The sequence below is a fragment of the Poecilia mexicana genome, unplaced genomic scaffold, assembly GCF_051168715.1.
Source record: "Poecilia mexicana isolate PSO_F unplaced genomic scaffold, ASM5116871v1 scaffold_2, whole genome shotgun sequence".
NCBI classification, from domain to species: domain Eukaryota; kingdom Metazoa; phylum Chordata; class Actinopteri; order Cyprinodontiformes; family Poeciliidae; genus Poecilia; species Poecilia mexicana.
Genome location: NW_028263371.1, coordinates 5,733,760 through 5,756,921, shown reverse-complemented (window position 1 = coordinate 5,756,921; position 23,162 = coordinate 5,733,760). Strand labels below are relative to the sequence as shown.

Sequence of the window (23,162 nt, the reverse complement as noted above, 5' to 3'; positions counted from 1 at the left end):
AACACACCAACCCCACTCAGTCAGTGTGCTTAAGGTGTTTAAGTCTCTTATCTCATGTTTATCCTCAGGCCAAAGCAGAAATGACTTCTTAAACTTAGTCTTGGTGGGAGAACAGTACTGGTTAGTAATTAATTCACTAATCATGCCAAATTTAAGAGAGCTAGCAGTGTTAGACTGACTCATTTCTTTTTTTGTTGTTGTTTCCCAGGGAGTTTTGGAGAAGAATCCATGATGAGTTCTTCAAACGAGGCCATGCAGGACATCAGTGCGTCTTCTTCTGATCGGTCTTCAAAACATGAACAGGTAAATCTGATCATTCCCTCTGAAACATCAGTCTGTTGTCTCAACCCGCCTATACATACAGGGCGATATTCTGTTAAGTTTATGTTTATGCATCCCATAATTTAACTATCTGTTCCTTGTATCTGTCATCAGCGAGTTTATCTTATGTGGACAGATTTTAATATAGTATTTCTGATTTACCCTGCGTGGTAACACTTTATAAGACTGACATGACACTGTCATAAATATGACTTAACTTAGCTGTCATGAACATGAAGGAGTCTTTATGAATGTCTTACTGTTGTGTTATTTGGTAAATAATGACACTTTAATGCGATGAGTTGCATTGAAAGCCATTTTAAAAGTGCCAACTTTGCATTAAAAGTGTCATTATTTACTGAATGACACAAGTCATAAAAACTCCTTCATATTCACAATAGGTGTTATATCATACTTATGACAGTGCCATGTCAGTCTTACAAACACCCTATCAAATAAAGTGTTACCAAATTTTTTTACACAGACTTTTTATAATTTTTCAACTTTAAAGGTCACATTCAGATATCTCCAGTTTATTGAATGGAGTATATTCGGTATAATGGCTATTTTCTTTCTTTTTTTTTCTTTTTTACATTTAATCAGTCCAAAAGACATATTTAAAATTAGCTTTATTTCCAAAATCTATTTTTTTTTCTTAAAACTTCTGTTATGTCAAGGAGCAGAAAGCAGAAGCTGCATCTTGTCAAGATGAGTCAGAAAATAATGGTGAGTTAACTTTAAATTGTTTTTTTATAGTGAAATAATGACATCGACGTAGGGAAGTTATAATTATTACAAATATGTTCATGTACAGCTGAAGACGATGAGGAATTTACCACCTCGCTGAGTGTGGGTGATGGACACTACCTGGTGGATCTGGGAAGGTTTGCTGCTCCAGACTGAAAGCTTTCAGCGACCTTCTACTTAGAATTTATTTACTCACATCTTTACTCAACCCGTGTGTGTTTTCTGAAACCCCTCAGCTCGTCTGAGTTCGTGGTCGACGAGTGGTCCTTGCTGGAGCTCTTCAGGTGCTGCCGGCAGTGCAGCCGCAACTGTATGGTCATAAAACGTGTTTATGGACTGAAGGTCGTGGTCGACCAGAGGTGCAGCTACTGCAAGAACAGATTCACATGGACCAACCTGCCGGATAACTTCAGTGACGAGGACGACAAAGACTTCACCAATGGACGGACACCAGCCAGCTGATGGAGGAAGCAGACTGTAGCGCTAGCATTGTCCAGTATAGTTAGAGGAAGACTGGGAGCTTATTTTATTTTTTGTATCATGCCCATTCCCGTTTTTTTCCCCCTCCTACTGTTAACGAAGACTGTCTAGCAGTCGTAGCTTTGCAAAGTCTGCAGGGTGCTTCTTAAGTAAAACAAAATTCTAGATGACTGTTTTTCATAAAGGCACAGACCCCATTTACAGGAACTCTTTATAGAGCGGCCACAATAATAATAATAATAATAATAATAAAAAAAAGTTAAACATTTGTATGTTTGAGCATTCAAATAAAAATATACAACAGTTGTTTTTTTCTGTCAAATGTAATTTTCTGTAATATTTACTGAAAAGTTTAATTTACGTACTTTTAGCTAGCAGCTGTATTCATAAGCCAGTCACCAGAGGCAAAGTTATGAGCTAACACGTGATTGGTTTACAGATGAAACGCTCTGCGGTTGGACCAATCAGATGTCAGGGTCTGTAAATCATTACTGACCCAGAGCACCAGAAATGTAGAAATGAAATATTTACATTTCTATTGATTTACAAATTTGGCTAAGTTATTCACATTTATATAATGTATTTAATACAGTTTTACGATTTTTAATGACTGGCTGTCGACCCAAATTTGTCCCAATGATGAGGTTAAACAGTAGAGAAAGCCACAGAAAGCTGTGAGAAATTTTCCCCGTTCACTTTGTCTCTAATGAGGGAAACATCTTTAATCTCCACAACCACCGGATTTACAGTTCTGTGTATTTTCTCTCCTGCTGTTCCCTCATCGTCGCCGCTATACTGCCCCACGCAGGTGTGGTGGGGATTTTTGCTCTTTGGCACTTACCATTTAAACTTTAGAGCAAAATTTCCACCTTTTGCAAATAATTTTGACACATTTTCCCACCAGTGATTCCACACATTTAATGGATGTTAGGGCGGGGGACACATGTTTGCTCCAGGATTACAAAAAAACAATCCGTGTGGTGTTCAGCTGGCACAATCATTGATTCATCACGTTTCAGGATTTGGTTAAAAGTAGAAAAGTCACAATCAAGCAGAGGTTAAAGTGAAGTCACAAACATACCGATTATCGTTGCCCCTGGCGATTAAGACATCAGTCCAGGTTAATTAAAAATCAAACATTAAAGTTAAATAAATAATCCACTTGCATGGTTAAAGTATTAAAAGGAAGACATTTCATGTAAAAGGAAGAAAACCTTAAGACTCATCAGTGTGACAATATTATCAACTCTGTGTCTGTGGTCCTTATTTGGCAACAGGAGGAACAAGTCACTATTTTACAATAAAAGCACATGACGACCGCAGTGGGGAAGGTAAAACGTTCTCATTCAACACGTTGTTAAACCCGAGGAGGAGGACTTGGTCCAAAGTGTCTGAAGTTCAGGTGTAGCAGCAGAGGTGAGAGGAACAGTTAGCTACATGAGCTAGAGCTACATTTTGTCAGTGTGTGTAAAATTCCTCAACAAAACTCACATTTCGCTCTCACAACGGTAACGTTCTTTTCTGTGCAAATCTAAAAAAAAACAAAAAAGATGCCTGAGACGGTTTGTGCATTAGATTCTTGTACCGTTGAGTTGCGAATAGCAGAAATCCAACGCGGCTCTTTCCTTCGACGCAAACGCCAATTTGGACCCGAGCCGGCCTCGTTTTTTTGTCCCGCTCAGTGGAGATAGCTGGTGTTGTACTGGAATGAGGCCATGTGGACCTGGTTGCGCAGCCTCTGGACCTCCAGGTTCTGGAAGTGGTCATCCTCGTCGTTCTGGATGATGATTTTCTGCAGGTCTCTTATTTCGCGCTCCATCCGGGAGCGCAGCTCTCGCTTCATTTTCAGCAGAGCCTGGAAAAACACAGGAGGAAAGATGAAAGCAGGGAAAGCATCTTAAGTTTTCCCTGTAACAAGGAACGAGGGATTCATCGGGTTTCCTGATTTATTCACAAGTTTAAATAAGTTGGACCAATTGTGAAGTGACACAAAGGCCCCCTGCTGGACGTCACGTGAAAGTGCTTACAATTTGGGAGCGTCTACAGAATTAAATTTTCAGACTGAGTTGTTTTCTTGGCAGACTTTTAAATACAAAAATGAAACTTTGTTGTAAATTTATGGCAGATATTTCTGTAGCAGTCAGGTTTTAAAAATGGAACCTGTAGTTCTGCAATATATTATTTTCAAAGAAATGCTCTCTCTCTCTCTCTCTCTCTCTATATATATATATATATATATATATATATATATATATATAATTTTTTTTTTAACTTCCTAATGAGTTTACCTTTTCTTGAGCTTTTTTCCGAACCTGAATCTCCTCCCGCTCATGTGCGAGTTTCTCAGCGAGTAATGAAAACTGAAAGAGACAAAACGTGTCACACATGTATGAAAATTACCAGTGATGTTATTTGCTGGTGTGTTTGTGTCGTACCTGATCCTTGTAGTAGTTCTCCAACGACTCAAACTGGTCCTGCTGTCGTCTCTGGTGCTCCAGCTGCTGCTCCTTGGCATAAGCTCTCTGCTCCCTCAGCCGGAGCTTCTGTAGCTCCAGACCTTCCTCGAATAGCTGCCGAAACATCTACGTACGTACGTGTGTACACACACACACACACACACACACACACACACACACACACACACACACACACACACACACACACACACACACACACACACACACACACACACACACACACACGGAATTATTTGGAATTTATCGCGACGACAATAAATCCAAACGGTCATGTTGAAAAATGCATCAGGATGAATAACAAACGCTAAAGGCCCACCTTCTCCTCCTTGGTGCGCGCCCTCATCAGGCGGGCGCGGTGCTGCACGTGGTAGTCGTTGTGGTACTTCTTGGCCCGGGCGATCTGCTGCCGCTGCTCCCGCAGTTTGCTCTGCACCGACTTCTGCTGCTGGATCCGCTCCTTAAACTCCCTCTGGAAGAAAAGGAGGTTTAAAGGATTCCCTGCATGTCAGAGCGGGAGGCCAGAACGCCTTGGTTGGGCGTTTTGGACGCCTTTGCTCCAGTGATGCTCACCAGCCGTCTGTTGTGGTCCTGGTCTCTGTTCACCAGATCCACCAGCAGGTCGTGTTTCCTCTGAGCTTCCTCCAGCTGAAAGACAAGGAGGAGTTCATGCCCAACGCATCCGTCAGATTGATTGAATAGAGCCAATCTGAGGGATTGTATTGATCGCTTTGTGCTCTGGAATAAACCCAGATGACAAGGTTTACACAGCTGATGGAAACCAGCAGCAGTCAGAGGGAGACGGTCACTCTGTCCGTCCGTCTGTTGGAAACTCTTTAAATTGTTCTGGGTTCCTGGAAAAGTATGGATTTGACTAGGCCTGTCACAATAAAGTTCCCTTAACGACAAACTGAGTTGAGGTAATATTGACGTTTTGAGACCATTTTCAAGGAACATATTGATAATGGCATAAAAATGTCAGCTCACTCTCTGATAAAGACCAAATAACTAATTTAGTAAAAATAAATGAATAAAAATCACCTAACACTGGAACTGGAAGATATTTTAAACATCCAAATTAAAAAATGACGAGCAGAAATAATGAATAAAACATAAATAAAAGCACACACCAGAGAGCATAAATTAAATGTCCTTCAAAAATATTAATAATCAGGAGGAAGATGATCGATGTCATTTTATGTTCATCATTCGATTGCTTAATTGCTTATTGCGACAGGTCTACATCTGTATTTCCCATTTTACAGTTTAAATGTGTCCTTTATCCCTTTGACTTCCCTTAATCCTTCCTTCCTTCCTTGTGTCCTGCTCCATCCTCCCTTCTTTTCTTCTTCACCATCCCTTTTTCTTCCCTTCCTTTCTGTCATGACTCATCCTTCCTGTTCTCAATCTTTGTCTCTTCCTTGTGAAACTCTTTCTTAAGGTTTTCCCTCTTTTCCTTGTTTCTTTCCTTCCTCTGATTGATCTAAATTTAAAGCATTGGCTGCAACCGTTTATTTTAAGAGGAACAGAAAAGAGAAAGACACAATCTGGAATGTTTTCTTGGGAACCCAGGAATTAGCCCGTGCCCAGCTGTCCTGTGCAGTAATAACACGCTTAAATTGCTACTAATGTCGCAGCGTTCAAGACTCCCATGTATCTGAGCTAAAAAAAAATCTCACTTGTTGGACTCGTTCTGACCTGCTTGCAGAGTTTGTGATGATGTGGATGGCGTGAGGACGACACGGCGTGCAGCTTGTCCACCTGCTGCATCTGCTGCTCCCACATTCGACCCAAAGCGTGAGAAGAGACGTGAAGGTGAGGCAGCTCCTCCCGCAGCAAAGGGAGCAGCTCGTTCTCCCTGATTCTCACTGGGTGGAGGGAGACGGGAAGAAAAGTCTCTGCTTTATAACATCTACGTTATACTTGTGGAATAAACACCCTTTTGTAGACCTTGAATCACTAAATTAGCATGGAAAGCGTCACGCTGTCCACACACTAAGTCACTCATAGAAATAACTGAACCTAGACCAGAGCCTTGTGGGACACCCGCTGATACACACAGATGTAGCAGTAAACATTTCAGAGCTGGGCATTTTCCAAAACACCAGCCTGACGCCAACATGAGGTCAGAGGTGACGGGGTGTGACTTACGTGATGGAGTTTTCCTGGGCACCTCGAAGCGTCTCTGTGCTGCTGTTTGTGTTTTCTGTTGAGTCTTTGTTTTGCCAGGAGACGGTTTGGGTGATGGAGAAACGTCTCTCAGAATGGCCTCTCTGTACTCTCGCTCCTACACACAGAGACAAGCGACGCATCGAAATGTGATAACCCTGTTAAACGTTACTGTAATGATGTTTTCTCATCAGTATCTGCCTGGGTAACCCATGGCAACCATTGTAGTTCAGGTAGTATTATTAATACTGGAAAAGTTTGAAAATACTTTCCCTCTTAAATATTTGATAGCAGGTTTATTATGATTGAAGAAACAGCTTAATAGCAAAATTAAAAAAAAGAATAAATCTCACTTCTAAGACTATTTCCTCTATATATTTCTCAAAAGTTCTTTACTTTAAACATTATAGATGAAACTAAAAAAAATAATATTGAAGCCGTGTGCGTTTCCATTTTGGACTTACAGCCTTCTGAGCTCCTCTGCGTGCTTTTTGGAGTTCAGTCCGTTCCCTCTCTTCACACCTTCTCAGCTCCTCTTCGTAAGCTTCACTTTCCAGATGCTGAAAAGGTTTGGTTTTATCGACAGGAAATGATTAAAAAGCCAAAAACGCGTTGCTTCGTGTGAAGCAAGTCTCGTTTCTTTACTTGAACAGAAACGCACCTTCCTCTGAGACGACCTGTGGTGCGACTCGCCTCGTTTCGAATGATGAGGAACTTGCAGGTTGGTTTGTTTCCCGTCGTCCAGGCTCAGCGCCTCCGCCATGGCCTCCTCCAGCTGGCCGTGTGCGGAGCGACGTTCCCGACGAGGAGAGGGGGAGGCCTTCCGCTTGTCAGGATCAGGTTTTCCTGGAAGAAACGTCCCAGTTCAGTGCACGGCTGTACATACGAGGTGGTTCTAAAGGCTGATAAAAACGATTGTCTCGTGGGTGAAACTGTAACCTCTGTGCTTCCGACGGGTCCTCTTGACGCTGCCGCTGCTGTGGGACCCGTCGCTTTCTCCCAGAACTCGTTTCAGCATCTACACAGTTTATTGTTTGAATTGAAGCACGTCACAGGAACACATATTAAAAAACAAAACAAAACAAAAAAAAACATACTACTCCAGAAACCATACATTTGTTTGATTTTATGTCATTTTATTTTATGTTTCTAAGAGTGATGGCAGAAATTTAATTTTGTTCCCACTCGTCTGTTTTCTGTACGATTTCTACTAAAACGTTCGCTGAAATGTACAAATTACCTTGTCAGACTCATCATTTCTGTTCAAGGAGCCACACTTTTAAAAATGATGGCAAACAAGGATGGGTGGAAAGGCGCATAGACTTTATATACAGTATAAATAACAGAGGTAATACAGTATTTTAAATTTTAATTTAAAAAAATAAACAAAAATGACATTTTAAAAACATCTAATTTGACCTAAAATTGAATCTTTTATTTCTCTTGCTGTTGTATTATTGAAGAGTGTGGGGTTGATTAAAACATAATTAAAAGCTTTTAACTAAATATTTCAATGAAAGTCGAAGTTGAAATATGAAACTCAGTTTTATAAATCAGTCGGTCCTCACCGCTACGCTGACGACACTCTGCTCTATTTATCAATGAAACCAGATGAATGACATCATCTACAGAAGTCATTATTATTGTTTCAGACTTTAAAAATGGATGACTCGCTTTATCTTTGTATTTCAAATTTCCTCTCATAACTTCTAAAAGAAACAAGCTAATTACTGGGATAGCAGTACTTCTTAATCTCTTGTTTCTCTAATTTCCTTATCTGGCCTTGAATAAAGCTGGAGACACGTTTAGATACATTTTGCACCGTTTATGCTGGTGTTCTTTACAGTTCTCTGCAAAAAAACAGAGAGTGCAGCTCCAGTGTTAATAGAGCTAACACAGCAGCTGCTGGTTGTTCTACTGATCCAAATCAAATTCAAGTGTAGATGACGTGTGCACACACCAGATCCAGCTCCTCCAGGCGATGAGAGAGGTTCTCAGATATGTGATGCAGCTCCTCTTCCGCCTCCTTGTTCCTTTTTCTCCGATAAGCCAGAGACTCTTCTGGACTCTCCGGTACCGTCCTGCTTATTTCAAGAGACGAGACGGACGGCGATGTTGGGTTTATTTACATGTTTTTCATGTTCAACAGTCCACAGTTTCCCAGATTCTGATTCGCAACAAATTCTTTGAGATATTTTAACTTTAAAAACAGAAGCATGCAAACAAACTGATGGATAAATGGATTTATGGTAGAGCGGATGGAGAAACGATCAACAATATTTGGAGAGTGAATCTATACAAAGTCTGACCGATTTTTTTTTAAACGCTGGATTCTAGAGAAAATATTACACTTGAATTAAGAGAAAGTAACTTACAAATAGATTTTCAGCAAGATATATGAGTTTGTTTTAAATCAATAATTCATAATGTTGATTAAAATAAGAACAGGTTGCACTGGCAGGTTATTTCACTTAAAACAAGACATTTTTCCCATGTTAGCTATGGGATGCTAACGATGTTATAAGTGAAATAATCTGCCTGTGGAACCAGTAGTTTTTCACCAAAATTAAGGAATTATCGGCTTAAAACAAACTCCTATATCTTGCTGAAAAGTTACTTGTAAGTTAATTTTGTCTTATTTCATGTGTGCTAAGATATTTGCACTAGAAACTGGGCCAAAAATCCTTGGTAAGATTTTGGATTTTTGCAGTATGAATCCATCACTACATTGTCCAGGAACCCTGTAATTAATGTGATGGGTTTTTTTGTCCCCTACAGCAAAATTCTCACCCAATGTCTGTGCTTGTTCTGAGACTTGTTCCTCGGTCCTTAAATCTTTGGACACGACTCAGAACTTCCCCGTCCTCATCGGTGTCCGGCGGCGAAGGCGTGATGGCCGACACCTCGTCCCGCAGGGTGAGGAAAAGCACATCGGGCTGGGTGCGGAACAACACCCTCCTCGGACCCCCGTTGGTCGGCTATGAAACGGCAGAATTTGGTGTGATTTGGTTTAATACAACAAACAATTTTTTGGTGGGGTTGCCGGGGGGGGGATCTTGAGCAGAGATTTAAACCTTATCTCCTACCTCCAGTGTCTCTCCCTCCATCTCTGCCGCAATCCGCCGCCGGCTGGAGGCAGAGTCGTCGCTTCCACCTGGAGATCAAACCAGGAAGTGATCACCGACAAACTCAACCCGACCTTTTCGCTCTCCAAAACAGTCTGGGTGTTTCTGCTCACCTGAAGACAGGCAGTGCACCGGGGACATGATCCCGTTGGTCAGAGTCTCTGTTGTCACTTTCGAGTCCTGTGACAGAGAAACAGAAATTCAGATTAAGATTACAAACAAAACAAAAAAGCGACAGTTTATTGCTGAATGCATTTTTAAGGTTTCCTTTTCTTCACAGCAATTTCAGAAAAAAAACAAACAACGAACGCATTAGATTTGACGAGTCGAAGAACGAAAACACTTCAGACTGAAGTTTTTGGAGACTCTTTGGCTTGTATTTATTTGCCCTGTCGTAACATCAGGCTTCACGTTAAGCTTTGCAAACAAACATCCACAGTAAAAAGGTCACATGTGTTACGGGACCCGGCCCGTTTACGGTGGAAGTGAGGCGCTTCCTCTCTTCTGTGGCAAAACAACTTAAAAATACTGGTGAAAAAACGGCTAAAAACACAAACTTATTGCGTAAGAAGATAAACAAGTAAAAAAAGAGCCATTTTTAAAAGTAATACCAAACTTCTATAAAGGTTTTAATGAAAGTAAAAGTTGGTTTTAAACCAACTTCTTTCTACGAATCGCTTAGGTTGCGTCAGCATTTTCACATCCTTCCGCTAATGTGCTGCGTCGCAGAAACAGGAAGTGAGATTGTGGGAAAACGGAATGAGCCCCCCCATCGTTTTTGAAGCAGTAGCCTAAATATCACCGTATATTTACTGTGGTCACATTCTACCTCAACCCGTGTTATGTCAGGATTGGTCTCCTCGGTGGATCCCTGACTGAGGGAAGCGGCTCTGATGGGGCGGCCGGGAGCGTGGGGCGTGTCCCGCTGGCTGGGCGGCTGCAGCGGGATGGCGGAGAACATCTGGTCCTGGTGCGGCGCTCCCTCGACGGCGCCTGACGTCAGAGGAGGGACGGCCGGTTCTGCCATGCAGACACAAAAACATCAATTTCTCTGTTATTTTTTTTACATTTGTTTTGGTTAAAAAAAAACAAAAAACACCACGTTAAATACTGCAACAATTCAAACACGGCTAAAAATGCAAAGAAAGAAAACCCTAACCCTTTTTAAAATCACAGTTAGCATGGACTGACCTTGTTGTTTGGCCGTAAGCGTCTGATCCGATCCTTTGACCTCACCAGCCAATCCAGTTTCCTCTGAGTTTCTGCAAATGAGACATTGTGTTACTATTTTTTCCCCCAGGTTAAAACATCTATTATCTCAGCTTCCCTGAGCTTAAATCAGTCAGAACTGTTTAATAAAAAAAAACATGCAGCTGCTTTGTAATATAGAATTGACTCATTAGGTTTTATCAAGAAGTTAAAACCTCGAGTTGGAAAACAGGTCTGGTTGTTTTTCTAGCTAATCACATCACAAAGAAAACTTTGAGAAAGCTGCACCAAGGCTGACCAATTTAATATAACCAGAGTCAGTCAAGAGAAAAGTTTCATAATACAGTTACAAAACTTGAAATAAAAAAAGAAGAAGTTTAGCATTAGATGTGTTTTAAAATCATTTATTCTTCAACGTGAACAAGATGTGAGCGTGTGAACATTTTCCGTTGCGTGGCTTCAGTAATGACGCTGCTGCAGGCGGCTTGTTGTGTCAACAGCAGAGCGGCGCTCCGAGTCATGAGCTGCAAACCCCACGGTCAGCCAGAGGCTCAGAGGAAACTAATTAGAAACATCCCTTCCTACAAATTCAACCAAAATCTGTACAATCAAGTCAACATGTAAAACTTTAATGATGTTATAAGTTTCCTTATTATAGGGGTGTTCAAACTGTGGCTCGTGGGCCATTTGTGGCCCGTTCAAATATTTTTTTTTCGGCCCCTGACCACAAGTCAAGAGTCGGAAAGATTTTTCGAGCAAAACACAAAACAATTAATGACTCAAAAAAAAAATATTTTTTTATTTTAGTGAGGCAACATCTGAAGCCCCTTTAATATTTTGGATCTTTAATAAGGTACAGATTTTATAAAAAATTTATTTATTGTTGAGCAGGTAAACCAAACAAAATCACAATAAATTCATTTTTAATTTAATACATTTTGTGGCCTGGAGGGAGTTTAAATTAGCCTCCAGAGTCAAAACCGGCCTCAAAATGATGAGTCATAATTATCTAAGGTGAGAAAAACCAGTTTCCTTTAGGACTGAAACAATTAATCACATTAATTGATTACAAAACATAATCGTCAACTAATTTAGAAGGTGATTAATCATTCACCTATTAAATGTATACAGACATTGAGATAGTTTTAGCTTTAGCTAATTGAGATTTACTAAAGGAGTTTAGGCAATAAAATGTCTATTTTACATTTTAAAAAGGAATTTGATTATTTGTATCTTTCAATGAATTTCTAATATTGCATTAAAAAAGACTTAAGTGGTTAACTGATAAATCTGTAGACTGGGCCATTTTTTCAATAGATTAATTGATTATTAAATTAATTGTTAGTTGCAGCTCTCGTTTCATCGGAGAAGCTCTTACTCTACACTGGGTGAAACTGATCTCCTCTCCTGCTGCGTCTCCAGGTTGGCCGGTTTCTTGCTCTCATCAGCTTCATCCTCGTTTTGGGGGTCATTAGGTTCAACTGAAGACGAGAACAGAACGGATTACTTAGAGAACGAACAGAAGAAAAAATGAGAAAAGCAAAAATGCAAACGAGTTTAAAACCAAACGACAATACCGATTTAAATCCTCAAAATTGCACTAGAAGACAGAATCACCAACGAAAATGATTTTATTAAAAGGGTAAACCTGCAGATCATTAATAAATCTGATGAGAAAAGACAAACATACGCGTGGCACCGTTCTGCGTCTCCTCGTTTAGCTCCTCGTTGAGGTATTCCAGGAGGCCGTCGAAGATTTCCAGGAGGTTCTTGATCGACTCTTTGTCTCCGCTGACAACATTTTCTCCTGCAGACAGAAACTCGGTGAGTTAGAGCCGCTAGATGTTCCCAGAAGTCAGGACTTCAACTTTCCATCCCGTGATCCTCAAAATAACATCGACAGAGACGATAAATAGAATTATTTCATTTTAGCTAGTCACAAATAAACCAAGAGAAATAATTCTAATATACATTTTTTAAATGACAAATATACATTTAATTTCATCATTTAACAAGTGTATTTCATTGTTCAATGAGACATTCAAAGGTACATTTATTTACTTCACAATGCATCTATTTATTTAATTTTGTCTGTTTTGGCTCTCCGTACATCTAAAGGGTCACATCCATGTTATTCTGAAAATCATTTCGTAACCCCCACTGTGTCAACCCCTGCTGTAAGTGATTTAATGCGCCGATTAATTAAAAAACCCAGCCCTCAGTTGAAGAGACATGAAACAAATCTAGAAATATGGAGTGTGTGTGTCGTTTCGTTTCTGTACCTGTGATGTGTGAGAGGCTGATCTGAAGGTAATCCAGAGACAGAGAGTCGATCACAGACTGAACGTTGTGGACATCGTCCTCTTGACTGTTCGCTGATGCAATATAATCTAAAATGCAAACATGGAAGAAGAAAAAAGGCAAATCGGCATAACTCAAAACCAGCGACCAAGAGATCTGTGCATTTAATTTGAAGACATCACTTTGGACTTCCACTGGATCTCTTTCCTCAACCGTTCAGTTTCAGTACGGCTGAAACGATTAATCGGCTTAATCGTGATGAATGGATTACTCACATATAGTAATTGATTATTCATTAACTGGAGTGTACAGAATCAATACAAGGCCTCTGAAAGGTCAACATATTCAGAGGAGTGATTAAGGCAAAACTGTAGAAAAAAATACATACATTTTGCATTTAAGAGGAAAAACCTTCTTTGTCTGTAAATATGTTCTACCCAGAACTCCTCAAGTGGCATTTTTAGCTTTACCCGGTTAATATTCTGTAAAAGAGACAATCTCCTAAGCACCTTTTGCTATCCAATTATTAATCTGTCATTCAGAAAAGCAAACAGATCAAAACTTCACTGTATAGATGTTGATAAGCCAAGCAGAAAGGTGTGAGCTTCTTACATTATGGAAAGTATTTTTTTTTGCTGCAAATTCGTCCTTTGTAACAAATGATCAAGTGTTCGCTAATTGAATGTTATGTTTGTGCTTTTTAGGCAGTAAAATATTTTTTTTTTTTCTATTTGAAAAATGAATTAACTTTTTTCTTTATTTGTATTTTTGAACACATTTCTAATATTGTATAAAATATGATTAAATGAAAGAATGAAAAATGTGATTAATGTGCCAATTTTTTCTTGATTAATGGTAAAAAAAAATCAATTGAATAATCAATAACTAAAATAATCAGAAGCTGCAGCCCTTGCTTACCGGAAGGAACAGCTGTGTATGCTGCATGTTTGAGTCTGTGTTCAGATGACACCTTGCAGCAGGTTGCAACATGTTTAGAACGTAAACATGTTGCGTAAGGCAAGAGTTAACAAGCATCCGATTCAGGAAATATTATTCTATAACCTTTCTTGCCAGTGACAACCCGGATCAACCATCTTAACAACTCAAAGTCTCGAGAAAACGTGGCCACCGATGAACACCAGATCATCGGAGCGTCTCCAGAAATATTCCATCTGCCCAGGAGTCTGATTTTACCTGGAACCGTCTCCCCGAGGATCGTCTCGTACAAAGTGACGAAAACATCCGGCCCGCACTCCGACAATGTGCTCAACTTCAGGTTTACGTTACACCTGCTGAGCAGATTGTTTGCCACATCAACCCAGTCTGCAGAGAAAAAGGGGAAATAATGAGTCAGGAGGGTTTGCTGGTAGAAAAGAAGATCAGAATGTCTCGCTGAACGACAACCAAGTCCAGAACAGCAATCCTGTTTAAGCACAACGTGTTTTTTTTTTTTTTGTCTGGATTTTAAGGTTTATGTAACTCTTTTATGTAACTCTCAGACAGAGGATTACGTTTGTTCAATAATAGATGACAGGGAAGGCTTAGTTTTAGCATCGGGAACATCACTTCTTTTTGATTCATTTCCATTTTATCCAATCTATGAACCTTTTACGTGGTTTTCCTTCTTTCTCTCTCTCACTCAGCTCCACATTCTTCCAACTTTTCCATTATCTCAAACCACCTTAGCTTCACACTCCTCAGAATTCTCCAAACTTCTGCACCAGATTGCTCCTGTAATATGCTCTTTGCCACTTCTGTTTTGGTCATATACATCACCAGGTCTGGCTAACAGTTTCAAAACGTTCAACCAAAGGTCCATCTACTAAATGCTGACTTGAAGGGGGTGAATATTTATGCAGTCACTTATTTTATGCTACATACTTTTATTTAACTATCATTACTTGGTGGGAATTGGTTTTCACTTTTTGTGTAATGTCTTTCGTATAAAAAAAGGTGTATTTTGTAAACTATGACTGGTTTGTAAAAGCAGTAAAAGAGTAAAACAGTCAAAGAGAGTGAAATCTTTTTATAGACACTGAATATTTCAGAACATTTGGGTCCATTTGTCCCCTGCAGGTTCTTTAATCTTGTGACTGGCGCCGAAAACAGAAGCTGACTGAGATTTCACACCAACAGCCCCAGGAACTCTTTTCCCACCGAGCTTCAGATCTGTGGACACAGCTGTATTTTCTAAAAACCAACTAAAGGGTCAAATCTTTTACATTTTCTTGATTATTTATTTATGTCTATTGCTATTTAATACCGATCTTTTTTTGTTGTTGCTTGTTTTACTCAATAAGATAAACTGGCTGTTCAGTAATATCAGTATACAATATGAATAAAACTGGAAACACATACTATGGATTTTTTTTAAGAAGAAGTGTATTTATGGTAGTATAAAAATTTCAATAATTTGAGTAGCGCATAAATAAATAGTTAAAAGCAGAGACCATTAGCATTTATTTGACTATTTGTGTAAATCTAGCTGATCTGTGAAGGACCAATAACCACAGCAGAGAGGGGAGGAAGAAAGTACATAACTTTTATTTTAAAAAATGTTCTTTAACTTATTTGTTAAAACTATCACCAATTTGTGACAGTACGGCATTAGATAATCTCTGAATAAATAAATAAATAAAAAAATCGTCCCCCTCCACTGCATCACAGAAATGCATCACGCTGTCAATCATGTTCATGTTCATGTATACTCTGCTCAAAGTGCTAATGGTGGAGAAACAACTTACCGTTACAGGAAAACAACTTACTCACTGTCATTGGTGGCCATGCTAACTAGCCTGAGCATTCAAAGAAACACAAGCACTAGCATGATTTACAGCGCTAAGGCCCTCCTCTTCATTCCCATTGGTTGTTTTTGTTCAGAGCAGTGCATTTCTGGGGTGAGCACGTTTTTTTTTCTCTCTCTTACACATTCTCTGTCTCATCCCACACTGTCATGGTATAGTGATAGTTTTAGCAAATGTGTAGAAAGCAAATGTTTTAGAAATGTTACACACTGCAGCTTTAAATCAGTGTTGGAGCATAAAATCTTTCCAAATCTTGTGACAAAAGCTGATCCTACCAAGTTTCCTACTACGTATCATTTTTTCCCTCTACTTCCCAAATATATTGAAGTGAAACTTGGTTTATCATCTAAAATCCTGACTATAACATTGCAAAGTTTGGGGGAAAACGTCAATGTGTATGGATACTACACCGTTTTGCATACTTCATCAGCTCTTCCAGACATTACATTTGTTGTCATCTTACTTTGAATTAAACTAAACAGCATCTCACTAATCGCCACAAATAAAGTCAAAATAAATAAAAGTCTCTTCTATAACTAGATTCAGTAACTACTCTCTCACATCTTGGTGGTATGACTGGATCTTTTCTTAGTTACTCCAGCTCTGCAGATCGCAACCTCATGAGGATCAGCAGTAAGCTTCTTTATCATCTCCTACAGACTCCCTCACTAAAATTATATTGTTAAAAATCTGTAGGACCTATATTCTCTCCGACATACCTTCAATGTAGCCAGCCTCCTGTTCACTTCCTGTTGCCAATCCTCTCATTCGCCAAGTTTCTTCCTCATTCATCAGTTCCTTAAACTATCCTTAATAAATCGGTCTAACACAGTTATTAACTGCACAACCTCACTGGCTTGCTTCTTTACTCTAATTTCGTCACACTAACTACTGTTTCAGGCTAAAAGTTTAATTGACATGTTTTGTTCTAAAAGACACCAGTATTGATTGTGAGAAAACACATCTGCCTGCAACATTGGTGCCTTCTCCAACGCTGTTTTCCTCAAACTTTGCCGGTTGAGTAAACTGAAAAGTAGCAAGCTAACGTTGCTAATGGTTGCTAACAGGAACTTTATGGGATAAAGCTAAACGGCGACCTGTTATCACTGTAATAAATATATATCTACAATGAACGTTAGTCCAGCTGTAAGAAGCGACAACATTAGCCATCCAGAAACCAAACTTTAGCCGCAAGCGTTACGTGTTGCTAGCTTTCAGTCAGAAAGAAAGTCGTGGTAGCCTTACTTCTGTCTCCCTCCTGAGTTCCCATGAAACAACTGTCGAAAAAAAGATGGCTGGGGCTTGAAAACGGATGATGAGCCAAAAAAGGGGGCGAAGTCCCAAATTTCCAAACCTGACCCGAAAAACTGGTATCGGTGTTGAAGTTTTTTTTTCGGTATCAGCTCACATTCAAAACTGAGGTCTTGTTTGATTGGACGTTAGCTCATTCTTTGTTTGAGGAAGTAAAGCATGATGTGCTGTCTACCGCCCCCTACTGGTTTCTATGGATATTGACCCTTTGCAATACGTCACTTCATCGCGCGAGTCGCTAGTGCGCTGCACATTCATTTGGCACGTCAACAATCTCGCCATATTGCAGAGGGAGATTTAGAGGAAGTGTCTATATACATAAAAAAAGGTCATTCCGAGTGGAATCTTGGAGCTGCAAAACTTTCGTATCGTGATATGTCTTTAGAATATTGTAGACCTAAATATTTTTTGCTTTTGTTATAATGTATTTTAAACAGTAAAAGATTATGCTTTTTTAAAAATATTTTTTTATTTTGCTTGCTTATAATTGAAAATGATTTTTAAGACACACACACACACACACACACACACACACACACACACCCACACACACACGCGCGCACACACACACACAGACACACACACACACACACACACACACAAACACACACACACACACACACACACACACACACACACACACACACACACACACACACACACACACACACACACACACACCCAGGCAATAAAAAGTCATCTGTCACATTCTTGAATTGTTCTGATTACATCAATTTAGAACTCAAAGAACAACTAAAGCAGATACTCTGTGGGACAAGCGGAAATCATAGCATTATATTTTTGTCTTATAAACTACTTAAGATAAAATAGGCTCCAAACAGAAAACTTTTGTTTATGTTAAATATCAAAGTTCTTTTCACAGATCCAGTAGTTTTCGTTTGCACACTGAGCATCATTCCAGCTGCGTTCAGAGTCAAAGTTCTTTATCTCCACACAGTCCTCATTTCTGCCTTAGGTTCTCCAAAGCGCCAGTAGCTGAAATAAAAAAGAGATTAACAAGTTTTAGGCAAAGAACATCAACCTCTGGTTGATATATGTAGCATGTAACTGTGAAGAACCTATCACAGTCCTTTTATGGTTGAATTAGAATGAACATTAATGTGAGAACCTTCTTGTTAGCGCAGTCCCATCCACCCATTTAAACGACCCCTCTCGTATTCTGTCAGTAAGACCAATCCAGGCCCTCTTTTGAAATGTCCTTGTGAATTCCTGAATCACACAAACAGGCATTTAAATAATTAAACATCACACAGCTGAAGCAACATCCAGAACATCAGTGTAGCTTTGCTTGACTTTCTAATCCAACAGAATGTCCCACAAGTTTGCACGTTAACTTCATTGTTTCTTTAAATATACTGAGTTATGTCTTGGTGCAAAAACTGAACAGAACTGCTTTTAGAAACCCTCGTTTAAATAAATTCAATAACTACTTTTGCTCTGCAGCAAAAAGCATGCTTAGCAGAAATTCAACAACAGTAATTGTTGGATTTCTTAGCAAAAAGAAATTCAAATGTCTTTGATTGTTTAGTGCTACAAAACATCCTGGCAATACATCTTGTAGAGTTGGATCTCTTTGTGAATGCAGACACAATGCAGTAACAATGTAAGACAGAGGACCTTAAACATCTTGTTGGAGATTCAGCCATGTTGAATGAAAATTTCTCAAGAAAACTGTTTGACAGAAATGAACTTTTCTTCAGCTCTCAGGTTGTTCATTATGTTTGACCAAACAATAATTATGGAAAGTAAAGATACACATGGTTAGACGTGACATAGACTCTCCACAGGCTGCACTATGACCCATGGATCCTTTCCTCTGGGCACAGACCGTCAAATTGTAAAACTTTCTGATTGGGAACTATGTTGTCTTATAAACTGACGAATACACTGTACTTATATGCTCCACAGAAACAAATATTAGCATACAAACCTCTTCTTCTCTGCTGCTGATGATCACCAGGTCGGCTCCTCGCCACTGGCAGTCATATTGACTGCTGTGCCAGGACTCCTTGGTTGTAGAAACATAATAGAAGCTACCACTGAAATACACCCATTTTGCCTCTGCAAATTTAGCTATTTAAAGAAAATAAATTAGAAAATGTCAGTGCATGAAGCAACAACATGATGATGTTCATGAAGAGCACACACTGAAATGTTCGACAGCTATGTTGCTTATTATACACAATACTGGACTATGTGTACCCAATGTTTGCCTCTGGAGGTTCTGTACTGACCCTACACCAGTTTGTACCCGCTCTGACAACAGATGATTCGTTCTGACGATTTCCAAAATGTCTTCTCAGTCTCCGGCACACTTACCTTTACTAAATTAAGAGTCAAACTCACCAAAATCACTCAGTTTCGTCGTCAGCTTATTTTTCTCAGTAGCCAGGCCTAACTTCTCCAATCCTGGTTAAACATTAATACATGTCCACATGGAGAAATTTAAGCTTTTTAAGTCTAATTTGAAGAATTCAGGGGGGTTAAATTAATCACTACATTGTTTTTCTATGACTTTATAGTCTATATGTTTCCCACTTACTGCAGGTAGTAAGCTGAAGGCTGAGCTGACTGTTTTCCACAGATAATCTTCTGGACTTGGCTTCAATATCTGAAACAGGATATTCAACAGTAGATGATGGTAACACACTGTTAGCTATGTTGATGACACACACACACTCCCACACACAATTTCACCACAGGATTATGGAGAAGTTTTACTGTCATAAAACAAGAGCTTAGATTTTCGGCTTTAAAGCAGGATTTCATCTCTTTGCTCTCAAGACGTGTAACATTTTCAATTTGTGAGCAGGAATTCAGTACAATTCTCTCACAAATGATCCTCCTTCTGATCACAGTAAAGTCATCTGAGACCTGATGGCTACTGGAAAAATGCAATCATCACTTACCAGAGTTTGTCTTCCTCAGTCCGTCGCTCTCATTAGTAAGTGAAATTTGTTGTGACGCTGTAAATAAAGATTCAAAATGAATGCTGTAGCTTTATATGCAATGGCATATTTAAAATATTGAAGTTCTTCTTAAATCCAGTAGCTTTCTTTTCAAATTACTTGCTGCTCCTAAATGAGAATGCATGAGACCGCACTTATTTTCCATACTTACTGCAGGTAGTTAGCTGCTTTTTCAGGTGGTCTCTTTCTGTTGTGAGACTTCTGGATCTTGACTCAAGAGCTGAAATAAAGTCAAACATATTCAATCAGAAGTTATTGCCACCCTGGTCTATGCAAAACACAAACTAAACAATACAATAGATTTCAATATTGTCTGAACATCCTTCAGATTAAAACTCTGAAGAGTAACTGGACTCACCAGAACTTGTCCTCTTCAGCTCGTTCTTCTCCGCAGTCAGCGAATCAACTTGTGAAACTACCATTAAGAACGGAGACGTTGCCACTTAATAAGATAATAAAATCATTAATATCTAAAATGCATTAACTAGTTCTTCTTGTTAGATATTTCTTCTGATGGCTGATCAAACTCACCAAACCCACTTATGTTCTTTTTCAGCTCATCTCTCTCTTCGATCAGGTTTCTGTTACTGGACTCAAGGCCTAAAAACACATTTTTAACCATTTCAGTTTTTCGTACACAACATAAATGTATCAGGATACTCTTTAAAAAAAACAACAAAAAACAAACAAGCCATCCATGCAATTTGTACCAAGACATAAAAATGACTCCTCCTAGATTGTTGTGTTCAGTTTCTCTCTCCTTACAAACACCAAGTTCCCAGTGAACTCACCAACATTGATCTTCTTCAACTCGTCTCTCTCTGCAGTCAACGTGTTAAGCTGTAAAACTGACATTTTGGGTGGGCATGTTCGTTTAATCTTTTCTTCACAACCAAATATGCAAATATTCATTTATGTTGGTTGTTTTTTTTTTATTGGTTTAGCTGCTGCTCACCAAAATCGGCCACTTTTTTCCTCAGCTCATCTGTTTCTGTAGTCAGGGAATTCCTCTCAGATGCTGTTGGAAAACATCAAACATTAAACCACAGCAAATAACACCTATTTTAATCGCCACTTGGCAAAAGCATTTTAAATGAAGAATTACTTTGTTTGTGAACATGATATAATGTCACAGCACAAAGTAATAAGTTATTCTGCAGAGAGCAAACACAAAAATCTAAAGAGCGGTTCTAATATTTAACTGTAGATAGTTATTTGCATCATTTCAAAAATGATAAAAATGTCAGTCAGCTATAGAAAACATAAAGGTCAACAACACTATGTTCTCAAACAAAACACATCTCTATAAACTGGGACATGGCTATGTCCAATTATTTTCAGTGTTGAAAATAATTGGACATAATAATTGGACAGTTTGCTTTAACAACCTCGTTGACCTTACCGAAGTCAACCAGCCTTTTCTTCAGCTCGTCTCTCTCCTCGGTCAGGTTCCTTCTGCTGGCTTCATTTCCTGAATTGCACAGTGAGTTAGAGAGATACATAAAGGACGACTTATTTACCAGACATGAAGTTTTTCCACAAATATGGAGAAACTAAAATCACATTGAATCACTGAAGTTGATTGTTTTTAATTGGTCTCGCTCCTCTGCCAGGGAATTAAGCTGTAAAGACATATTCAGAGCACACTTTATTTAAAGTCTGCTTTTTATGATAATGCATTATGATTCTGACCTTATGAAAAAAGTTTCCATTTAGATTTTGTGTCTCTTAAATGCTGAATAGTTGTGACTCCTACATAGCAAAGTCACAGAGCTGCTCCTTTAATGCATCTCTCTTTGTCAAAACGTTTCCCACTGGTTCTTGTCCTGGTTTTGTTTCCGTTTCACATTCTGTGATTTCAAAGTGAGGTTTCAGTACTTCTGTTTGTCAAATTTGCCGAATCTGCTAAGTCAGTTTTGCGCTCTGCTCTCCTCTCATACGTGACCTTCAGTGTCACTTAGAAGCTTAACTTTTTTTGTAAATGGTTTCACAACATTCCTTTTAAAGGTTTTCTCATTTTCTGTCTACTGTAGATATTTTACTCTTTCGAGTATTTTTGCTTCTTCTCGCAGCTTGTTTCAGTGTCTTACTTTTACCTTATGTACACATTTGTCTTGTCTTACGACTATCAAACTATTCTTTGGCAACCTTCAAATATCTCTGTATCACTTTAAGTGATTTATTTACATTTTTAATATACTTCATTTTTTAAAAACTTTTTTTCTTCCACCAATTTTTGACCATAGTACCATGACCATGAATAACTCAGTAGTTCAAACTGAAGTCCTGTATTTAACGAAAGACATCATAAATACCGAGGCTCATCCACAGTTCGTCTACTTCTTCAGTCAGGGTTTTGTTTTCTAGCTTTCAGGTCTGAAAAAGAACATTTATTGTTTATTTTGGGGCTTTATTTATAATTTAGAGCAAATACATAACTTTGATGTCTTTCATTTTGCAATTCTGTAGTTTTTGTGTTTTTGCTTGCAGTGCGTTTGTAAAAATGAGCTGGACACCAGTGACCTGCAAAGGAGGTTACTTACAGAGAACAAGAGAAAGAGAGACGTTGAGAGCAGCCTGCAGTACACAGATGAGTCCAATGACAGCAGCGACCAGTCTGTACAGATTCACTGCTGTGTGGAGGAAAAAACACTTGTAAACACAAACATTTCTCATCTTGAAGGAAGAAAATTACACATCTTGAAAGTTTACTAATCAACCAAAATCACTTTTGACTCAACCTCACCTTTATACCCACGTAACACACTTCCAAATATGAAGGGTGTGTATTGTGACTGAATTAAATATATATATATATTTTTTTTTCAAAAGCGCTGTCTCTATATCTTCTACAACTGCTTTTGTATTTATTGTTTCCATAATAAAGTACAGAAAAAGAGATATAAACATATTACATGACTTCGTTAAAAGTCTTTCATTTACCATTTGGCACCTCTGGTAAATGCCAGTGACTGATGACCATTTATTCCCATCGTTGAGGATGGACGGTCCATCTGAGTGCTTTAACCAGTTGATTGCTCTTGCCTAAATATCATTTTCAAAATAAATTATATATATATATATATATATATATATATATATATATATATATATATATATATATATATATATATATATATATATATAATATATAAATAACCTGGAAAATAAAAGTTTAAGTTCAGCATGAAATGAGAAAAGTCGTAATCACCGTGTGTTGCAGGAGTGACT

General features: G+C 38.7%; 2 protein-coding genes across 6 annotated transcripts in view; one reads left to right on the top strand and one right to left on the bottom strand.

Moving 5' to 3' along the window:
- Positions 1-1,854, top strand: part of LOC106903371 (E3 ubiquitin-protein ligase SMURF2) — a 62,251-nt gene extending 60,397 nt beyond the window's left edge. For 2 of the 3 annotated variants that reach the window (XM_014967107.2, XM_014967105.2), the window contains exons 21-25: positions 69-120; positions 209-303; positions 999-1,047; positions 1,136-1,205; positions 1,305-1,854. The gene's annotated coding sequence lies outside the window, so the exon portion shown is untranslated. The remainder of the gene's footprint in view (positions 1-68; positions 121-208; positions 304-998; positions 1,048-1,135; positions 1,206-1,304) is intronic. The other variant, XM_088009707.1, reaches the window with a different exon arrangement.
- Positions 1,855-2,450: 596 nt separating this feature from the next.
- On the bottom strand, positions 2,451-17,089 carry LOC106903372 (centrosomal protein of 95 kDa). 3 transcript variants are annotated; one of them, XM_088009697.1, is made up of 21 exons: positions 16,876-17,089; positions 14,021-14,149; positions 12,808-12,915; positions 12,216-12,332; positions 11,904-12,006; positions 10,513-10,578; positions 10,146-10,338; positions 9,430-9,496; positions 9,278-9,345; positions 8,982-9,169; positions 8,152-8,275; positions 7,131-7,209; positions 6,853-7,037; positions 6,656-6,751; positions 6,174-6,309; positions 5,721-5,890; positions 4,596-4,670; positions 4,342-4,494; positions 3,984-4,130; positions 3,837-3,908; positions 2,451-3,403 (listed from the first exon to the last, which is right to left on the bottom strand). In XM_088009697.1, exons 1-21 carry the CDS (start codon positions 16,898-16,900, stop codon positions 3,227-3,229), a joined length of 2,478 nt encoding a protein of 825 aa, XP_087865823.1. In that variant the 5' UTR covers positions 16,901-17,089; the 3' UTR covers positions 2,451-3,226. The 3 variants fall into 3 exon arrangements, with proteins under 3 accessions (XP_087865823.1, XP_014822595.2, XP_014822597.2); XM_014967109.2 differs by having other exon boundaries at positions 10,146-10,336; positions 10,508-10,578; positions 16,876-17,088; XM_014967111.2 differs by having other exon boundaries at positions 8,152-8,272; positions 10,146-10,336; positions 10,508-10,578; positions 16,876-17,088.
- Between the last annotated feature and the right edge of the window lie 6,073 nt (positions 17,090-23,162).